The sequence below is a fragment of the Notothenia coriiceps genome, unplaced genomic scaffold (assembly GCF_000735185.1).
Source record: "Notothenia coriiceps isolate Sejong01 unplaced genomic scaffold, NC01 NC01_scaffold00012816, whole genome shotgun sequence".
Lineage (NCBI taxonomy): Eukaryota > Metazoa > Chordata > Actinopteri > Perciformes > Nototheniidae > Notothenia > Notothenia coriiceps.
Window position 1 is genome coordinate 1 of NW_011345517.1, and position 9,625 is coordinate 9,625.

At 42.8% G+C, this 9,625-nt stretch overlaps 1 protein-coding gene across 1 annotated transcript; it reads left to right on the plus strand.

Moving 5' to 3' along the window:
- Positions 1-6: 6 nt before the first annotated feature.
- Positions 7-7,817, plus strand: LOC104947607 (pannexin-1-like; the record flags this gene model as incomplete). The annotated part of the gene is made up of 6 exons (XM_010773658.1): positions 7-84; positions 1,421-1,608; positions 2,289-2,567; positions 2,724-2,946; positions 5,697-5,928; positions 6,408-7,817. Coding segments are annotated over 6 exons (1,083 nt in total), but the record flags the coding sequence as incomplete, so codon positions are not given.
- Between the last annotated feature and the right edge of the window lie 1,808 nt (positions 7,818-9,625).

Sequence of the window (9,625 nt, forward strand, 5' to 3'; positions counted from 1 at the left end):
TTCTCCTGGAGGCAGGCTGTGTATGTGGACTCGTACTGCTGGGCAACTGTGCACACACACACTCTACCTCTGTGGCTGCACAAGGTACACACACACACACACACACACACACACACACACACACACACACTCTACCGCTGTGGCTGCACAAGGTACACACATACACACACACACTCTACCTCTGTGGCTGAACAAAGGACCCACACACACACACACACACACACACACACACACACACACACACATACGCTCTCTCTCGCACACAAACACACACACTCTCACACAGAGACAAACACACACACACACACACACACACACTACCTCTGTGGCTGCACGACACACACACACACACACACACACACACACACACACACTCTACCTCTGTGGCTGCACAAGGTACACACACACACACACACACACACATACAGGGGCGCCACCAGGGATTTTGGGCCCCATGAAAAGATATCACATTGGGCCCCACCACGAGGCACAGGCCACGCCAACCAAGCACAATTGCTGTAACCACACCTCCAGAACCCAACCGACTAATTTATGCTTTAAATAACTCTACCTGTAGGCTTGCATCTATTTTGTAGTCCAATACTAACTGCACAATATTTACTGACACTGAGCTGTAAAATATAACACTGTGCAGACTGCAAATTCTACTGCAACATTCTGCTAGAGAACATGTATATTGAGATGTTTTTAGCCAAGAGGAACACAGGGCCATATTAGGCATGTCTCTACATTCCTAAATGGACCTTTATGTTGTAACACTCGCAGCACTAGAACAGCAACAACACACACATGTTGTGTAGAGACAGATCTGGATCCACTGTGCAGCTTCTGTCACTCAGGTTACTGAAAGAGTCCTCTTCTTTTTTTTCACACGCTATTTCAATCTGTCATTTCAAACAAGAACAAATGTCATTAAACCAAGAGGTTCAACTCAGGTCTAATGTTAAACTGGGCAGTGAAAGACAACGCCGGGTTGTTTCTAAAATCCAATAAAAAACTTTAAAAAACTGGTGACAACTAAAAAGACAACCTGGGAAAGAATTAAACATTTCAAAGTATTCTAATATTGCGGTGAACCGTCTATGTTTCTTGTAGTTATTTATTAGCTCTTTTTACTCTTAGTGTACAATTGTATTATTATGCTGCTGTGTTTATTGTATATTTGGAACTCTGGCACAACAATTTCCTTGGGGATAAATCAAGTCCTATCTTATTGAAGCCTTCGACCCAACATGTTTTTAAAGTGGTCTTCATATTCAAATGAAGTACTTGGCCATGAGCAGGTCGCATCACGTTGTGCTTGTTTCTGAACTCTTCCCTGAGGAAGTGAGATCACGTGTCAGCTAAAGAGAGGACAGAGACACTGTGCCTCATCTCACTTCCTGTCTCTCCTGTGCAGTTCTTCCCGTACATCCTGCTGCTGGTGGCGGTGCTCATGTACGTCCCGGCCCTCTTCTGGAGGTTCACTGCGGCCCCCCTCCTGCAGTCAGACCTCAGCTTCATCATGGAGGAGCTGGATCGCTGCTACAACCGCGCCGTCACTCTGGCCAAACGCCTGGCCACCGCAGGCCTGCTCGGCCCCGACAGGTAGAGAAACAGCTGGAGGCAGGTCAACCGGCTCAGATAGAGCATCGCAGAAGAACAGTAGAAGTGAAGAACAGAAGCAGAAAGAAAATCCTGTATTTTATACACAGCTGGCGTCAAGAGCTCTGCTTTATCTACTTTCTGTATATTTTCTACTTTCTTGTTTATTTCTAGTCTTTTAAATTGTATTGCACAAGGCCATGTCTTTTTATGCTGCTGCAACTCAAACATTTCACAAATTGGGATCAGTAAAGTACTATCTTATCTTATATGTTTCTCCAAAACACAGTTTATACTGTGAGATCATTTATTTACTTTTCCAACCCTCTGTTGCTGTTCACTTATCTGACGGCAGCTTCACTTTGAGCCAGATGAGTGGAAGGAGTGTACTACGACAACATCTGATTTATTATTAACGTCACACTCAAAATTTGGTTTAAAACCTTGAAATGTTTAAACCTCGCTGTTTTATTTAAGCGTTCAAATGACAACCCAAGAGTGACGGTTAAACTCAGAGGTTGGTTCATGTCTGAATGATTTCAGAGACAGGGACTGAGCACCAAATACGATCGTTGCCTCTTTTTGAAGATGCAATATGTTGCAATAGTTTGTACTTTTATATTTATCAAGTTAATCAACAAAAGCAAATCCTCATCCTCTGCTGTTCTCTCCCCCCCACGCAGCGACCCCACTGACGGATGTTTTAACTACCCTCTGGTGGAGAAGTTTCTGATGACTAAGCGCTTCTCGCGCTCCATGCTGTTTTACTACCTGCTGTGCCGGGGGCTGACTCTGGTCACCCTGCTGTGTGCCTGTGTGTACCTGGGCTACTACCTGCGCCTGGCCTCCGTCACCGACGACTTTGGCTGCGAGTTGCGGGTGGGGCTGCTGGCCTCGGACCCGGGGGTCCCGGAGAAGGTGCAGTGTAAGCTGATTGCTGTGGGGGTCTTCTCTCTGCTCAGGTACGTGTCTGTGCAGTGCAGCTAATGAAACTAACAATTATCATAATGATATATGAATCGGCCCATTGTGACTGATTTGATACCTTTAGGGTGCAGTTTTATTTCAATTGATTTTCCTCCAATAACCGCAGTCTGTTTCCTTCCCTCTGCTTCCAGCTTGGTGAACTTGGTCCTGTTCATTGCACTGGTTCCCGCAGTGATCTATGCCAGTCTCCGCCCCCTCTTCTGCAATGGACATGCCCGCTTCCTGGAAACCTACCAATCACTGCCCACCGTGAGCATCCTGCCCGCCCCCAGCAGCTGCTGGGACGACCTCTCTCTGTATCTGCTCTTCCTGGAGGAGAACATCAGCGAACTCAAGTCCTACAAATACATCAAGGTCTGCAAGTGTGTGTGTAGTGGCATCCAAGGTTTCCTTTTGCCACTATAGAGCAGGGTTGACGACACGCAATCCAAAGCAATAAGCAGCCGAAGGTTTTCAGTCAAAAAATTTAATTTATTAACAAAAAAGTATTGACTTAAATAGTCTCAAAATAGCTAATCTAAATCAATATTTCGGCGATATACTTTCCTATATAAACTATACTTTTCAGTTTGTTTAATTTCCATGTCCTCCAACAAGGCTACAATACATTGGTCACAGAGCTGTAAAACAGTTACAGCTCGTGACACCACATGATGATTTATTACGATCAGAAGTCTCAGTTTATATCTGACTTTGGAGTATACATCGATTCCCGGGGGCTACCTCTAATGCAGCCAGGTGTTCCTGGACTGTAGCTCTGCTAACTTGAACAAATTGAACCTCAGCACTTTGTGAGAGTCTATAAAAGGTAGTGAGCCATCTAGCAGAGAGGTCCCAGTGTGAGAAAAAGTTTTTAGAGAGTACTTGTCCATGGACAAGTGAGTTTGGCAATTTACTTGTCCGAATACATTTTTCACTTGTCCAGAATTGACACAAATTGGGCCACTGGAATCTTCTTCTTCGCCATCGTATTTTACATTTTCCCACGGTTTTTACGACACCGCTAACGTAAGTGAACGGTAAGATTTTACTGCATCACACATAGTGTTGGTATCGTTTGGATTTTAACGATTCCGGTTCTGCTTTTCGATTCCAGTTATTTTCGGTTCTCGATTCCGGTTCTTTGAGAGGGTAAAAATAAGTCCCATGACAAACTGGGAGAAAGTCAAATCTGTATTCCTATTTACAAATCACTTCATACTGTTTAATTTCTTACGGTTATTGAATACAATTATATAAAAATAATCTCTGCATTGTTTAGTTAGTTCTAAGTGGTTCAGTTTGAGAATGTACAATTGGCCCAGTCTCCTCTGATGTTACACTGCAACCTGCCTGTGAGACAGAGTCCAACCACACAGTCTGTGTGTCCAACACATGTCCTGCAACACACATGCTGCAACCTTCCTGTGAGACAGAGTCCAACCACACATGTCCAACACAAAGGCCTAATAATAATAATAATGCATTATATTTATAGCCTATTTAGGCCTAGCGCTTTTCCAAAACTCAAAGACGCTTGCACGCTTACAAATGTCCTGCAATACACATGCTGCAGCTGCCCAGCTGCTCACTGTTTTTAAAAGTAAATAAATAGTATTTTGATTTCAATAATGTACTTTCTATACCCTGCTTCATAAACAATACTGACATCCCTGTGCTCCTCCGAGTCTGGGAGTCCGGGGATGTGAGTACAGCGCGAGGACACAGACAGGGAGGCTGCTTCACTTCATAAAGGAAATGGCGGTCAATATTAACAACACAGGAGCTAAAACGCTTAATAACCTTCATTACATGTTAGAGAAAGAACATAAGAAAGTTTGACAAAGATGAGGCTGTTAAACGGGCAGCGGATCCGTTGTGTGTAGAAAGAGAGAGAGAGAGAGACGCTGAGCTGCACCGTGCAGCGATCAGCTGATCCGGAGCATAGAGAGAGAGAGCTGCGGTCCGCGGGGCTCGGCCTCGCCTCCTGTCCTCACAACTCTTATCAATCCCGGGACCGGACAATTGTTATTTGTTCCTTCTCGGAACCGAGTTTTGCTTCCCAACCCTGCCACTGTGCTACACTTCCCGCCCCGCCCCCGTCTAACTGTACAGAAAGCGGCGAGATGCATTTCCTTAGGAATCGACAAGCAGAACCGAAACTAACATTTCTAAACGAACAATTTGCGAATGAGTTCTGCCTTTTGTAAACTGAATTTATCAATAATTTGACAATAAATCAGGGCGAAAAACGTCACTTGTCCGTTGAAAGATCTACTTGTCCGATATTGTAAATAACACGTCCCAGACGGTGGGACGTGTACTTTTTCGCACACTGGGTCCTAATAGTTTGCTTTAAACTGCCAATGGTTGAAATAGTGACAGTGGGCTTGGACTGTGAGCCGTAGGGTCGCCGGTTCAAGTCCCCGACCAGACCTAGATATGGAGCGTGGACTGCTACTTGGAGAGGTCCCAGTTCACCTCGTGCCCTGCCGTGGTGCCCTTGAGCAAGGCACCGGACAACCCACCCAATCCCCCCACTCCCACTGCTCCCCGGGCACTGTACATTAGCTGCCCACTGCTTCTAGTGCTAGGATGGGTTAAAGCAGAGGTCACATGTCACTGTGCTGTGTGCATCTATGTGTGACCATCAAAGAGGTTTCATCCTCTGATTCTATTCTAAAAGGTCAAAATAGCAAAGTAATCGTAAACTTTTGTAACAGAAAGTAAGAAGATAAATAGTTGAAATGGCTAACATTAAATGATGTTCCACATACACTTGTTCAAATCAGAAATCAAAACTCACCTTTCATAAAGTGTCTTTGAGTTTCCAGAAAAGCACTTTCTGCTAACTACATAAGTTAGCAGAAAGTAAGGTCAGTTCAAAACGTTAAAGGTAATACATTTTATTTAAGGGATGAATGTTCAACATGCCTGGCACTGAGAAACAGTTGGAACAGATGAATAGTGAAACAGCCATCGGTAAAGTGTGTGTGTGTGTGTGTGTGTGTGTGTGTGTGTGTGTGTGTGTGTGTGTGTGTGTGTGTGTGTGTGTGTGTGTGTGTGTGTGTGTGTGTGTGTGTGTGTGTGTGTGTGTGTGTGTGTGTGTGTGTGTGTGTGTGTAGGTGCTGGAGCTGCTGAGGAGAGAGTGCTCCGGAGAGGACTTCGATGCCATGGGGCTGCTGCAGACTCTCTGCCTGGTGAAGATGGACACTGTGGATGGGAACAAGCAGGGGGGCGCTGCAGGCAAACAGGATGCAGTAAGGAACTCTGGCAGCAGCCCCTCAGCTGCCAACAGCTCCAGCTGTCCCAACTCCAACCCAGACCCCCACAGCAAGAGGGGGACCCAGATGAGAGGTGAGCACATTAAATCACATTTCATTCACTCTTTTGTTTCAGGGTCATTTTCCTTTTTTTGTTAATCTAAGTCAATTTGAAGGTTTTAAAATGAGGTAGAGGAAGTGCCACAGAGACAATAGAACAGAACCGGTGCCCTTCGCCTGCATGCCTGATGGCATCGTGTCATTCAATGATATTTCATCTAATAACACAAAATAAAGTTTGACTTTCAGTGTTTGACTTTAGGCTCTTTGTGCCGGCAGGGCTCAGAAAGGATTTGGACTTTTGGAGTAAAGCCAAACAATCACTTGTGATTTCTACATGAATAGCTCTGTCCGTTTCCAATCTTTATGCTAAACTAAGCTAAGCTAAGCAGACTCACTCTGTACAGACTGTGAAGCCCTCTGGGAAGATTACTTGCCAAATAATTCAACTTGAATGAACCGAAGACCAAAAGCCTAAATAATATTCAGTGACATGCAGCAATGTGTTTTCAGAGCTCACTCCTCTGCTGCCAGGAAACGACCTGACGGGGGGAGGCGGCCACCACGGGGGGGCTGTCCGCCAGCGAGCGCAGTGATGCTGCACTGAAATCATCAGCATCTCATCTTCTACCTTCTTCAAACAAATGTTTATGTTATCAAGGAAGAGTAGAGGCGTGTGATCCTCCTGTGGGGACAGCTTTCAGGAATCACTTAATTTGTCATTCAAACAATTTTGGAGTTTCAGGATAAAGCCCTACAGTACTAAGATCCCACTGTTCTGACCCCCTATGAATTGTGGGATATTATCTCGTCAGACTAATGAACTATTAACTACTATTAGCTATTGCTGCCAATTTGAAATGCCATGATGTCATATATATTATTTTCATGTTAATTCAGATATTAGGTGCGTGTTTTTTTATGATCCTCTTAAATATTGCCTGTTGCTTCAAATGTTAATCACATGTCTGATATATTTCCTGAGTACTTTAAATAAAGCAGGATAGTGAGTGTGCAGTAGAGCCGGCTGCCTTAACCTGCAGGATGTGTCTAACACCATGCGTCAACTTTACATTCAAACTCAGAGTATGAAATGGTCTAAATTGCAGTTGTACAGTTCCCTTCAAAAAGAAGAGGTGATATTTATTTGCACTGTCATTGTGGGATTATGTACTTTTGATGAGATTGATGATCACATTTCAAGACTCTGCCGCGGTACTACAGAGGAACGCAGTGAAGCAGCTTTATTTCAGAGGAGAGTTCTCAATGTTTTGTTTCTTTGAATAGTTTATTCAAATAAGTTGTTTTACATGTCACGCTACAGCTAACAGCAGTACAAACACAAGCTTTGTGACATTTATCCATTTTTCAACAAGAATGCTTCAAATTGTTCATTCCTAATAAATGTCAATAAGTATAAGGCAACAGCACATCAAAGGTAAGAGCTCAAAGGATATTCAGCTTTATGTTGATCCATGGGAATTCATTTATTCTTTTTAGATGTTTGGATGTCTCCACCTGGAATTGAACATGTACAGCTTGTTGGGGATCTCAGGGACACTCACATGACAGTTTACTCTTCTACTTTGAGCCTCTTCCACTGCTTGTATATATGAACTGCACTAAGTGGAAAGATTTTTACATATCATGAAATTGCTGGGGTTATATCTCTTTTTTGTGTTTTTTGTATCACTTTTCTGCATTTCTTTTTTACATGATTGGGTCCAATTTCTGTGCATTTGGCCATTTGAATGTAAAGTCTTGGAAAGATACTGATGCTTGTTGTTCTATGAGAAAACAGTGTTTCATTCCTGATGTGACTTTTTGCTGCTGGAAACTGCTATAGGTCATGTGAGATGCCATGAATGTTCATTATGACACGTGTAGGACTGTGCAGCCTAAGAAATAAATATGGTAGATTTACTGCTGAGTCGTGTGATTACTGTATGGGTTTGACTGAGTGGACTTTACGCAGCGTCTGGACCATGGTCTGGACAAAGAGGATAAGATGGTATTCAGTGAAGTGGAGGATAACCTCCCAAATGTTTAGTGAGTTTATGATTCTAACAGACACATTCAGAGCTTAATCAAGGAGGAGCTCTTCACAGGACAAAATATATCAAATAAAAATGCTGGCAGTGCGGTTTTGACCTGCATTCAAGACATAACAAAAAAGTCAGCCTTATTATGCTATAATATTATAATGTTAGATTGTTCATTTGAATGCATTGAAATGTGATTGTCACAGCTGGTCGTGGTGAAGTTAATTTGAATAGTTTTATACTTTAGAACTGCATTATTATAAGCCAATCATTGCGTAGTAAATCTAAAACTAGACACAAACAAATATAATGGAATAAAATGTAGCCTGCAATATTCCCTCTGAAATGTGGGGGAGAACAAATAGAAAGTACTGTAGCAGAAAATGCTATTCTAACAGAATGTTGTTAAAAGCTAGACTTATTACATTACAAAACACTCGTGAAGACATAACATTTATTTGAAAGTAAAAAAGCATTCCTAAGTATCTTTCTAACATTTACAAGATTCGATCAGCCGTTTGTGAATCCACTTTTGATTGTGGTTATATATATTATATACAGTAAGTGAGTGGTGTTCCACTTTAACCAAGAACCCGGACCCATTTCTTATTTTGGGAAAATTAAGGGGAACATCATTTAGACTAAATAGACCACCTAGAACACATTTCTGACCAGAACCCCCCCCCCTAGTGTCAAATATCTGAAAAGTGACATATATGTCACTTTGGGCTTTAATGGTAAAATAACTCATATATAACTTCATTAACTAGGATGATTTGTTGGTTTAAGTTATTTTGAACATTCTTTGAATTGAAGAATAAGAACATATCAACTCAATATAATTGAATCAGCTAAATTAACTGAGCAGATCATAATAATATTTTTAATTGTGCATATATGTCACTTTGGGTTTACTGTGAAAGTTTAGGGTTAAAGTCCCGATGTGACATCAGTGTCACAGCGATGTATGTCTCATTTGTTTCATTTCAATTTGATCAAGAAAGGTTTCCACAACAGGTTAAATGTAATAAAGCACATGTTATGTAAGCATTTTAATTCTTAAATGGCTTGAATTGTACCTTTAGCAACAACAAAAAAAGCTTTTGAAATGTAGCTCGTTATGTCACATGACGTTAGTATGGCACATGGACATCTTGGACATGTTTTTATGGGAACACAAAATCACATGTCCTGGACCATGACCCACCAGACTGTTCAGTGTGTGCCAGTGCTAGTGGAGCTAGTGGAGCCTCGCAGCGGCGACACCACACTAATTGCGCCGCATAAACGCAGGGTGCGCCGCATTGGGAGGGAGCCTCAGTTGAGGCCCCAAGCAAGTCTGCGTGATCTTCCTGTAGGGAGGGACGGCCCTGTGTATGTGCGACAGGGCCAGAGAACAGTAATAACTCCCATTCAGGGTCGCTTTCAGGCAGCAGAGTGTGTCTGTAGCAGGTTAACTGTTAGGAGCTCCATATTTGTAATTCAACTGGTTTTCAACTGGGTCAGGAATTGGAGAATATTCAAATCAGTTGCGTGTAGTGCCGTGAAAAGGGAGTCGGAGGCGGTGTATTCAGAATGGAGTTCCAATCTTTATTAGCCATTAATAACAGAGGTTAACACATGACTGCTCTGCTTGATGCGCTAGCAGGAATGGCAGCTGAAGCTACAGGTGTTCCCTCCTAAAGGGTC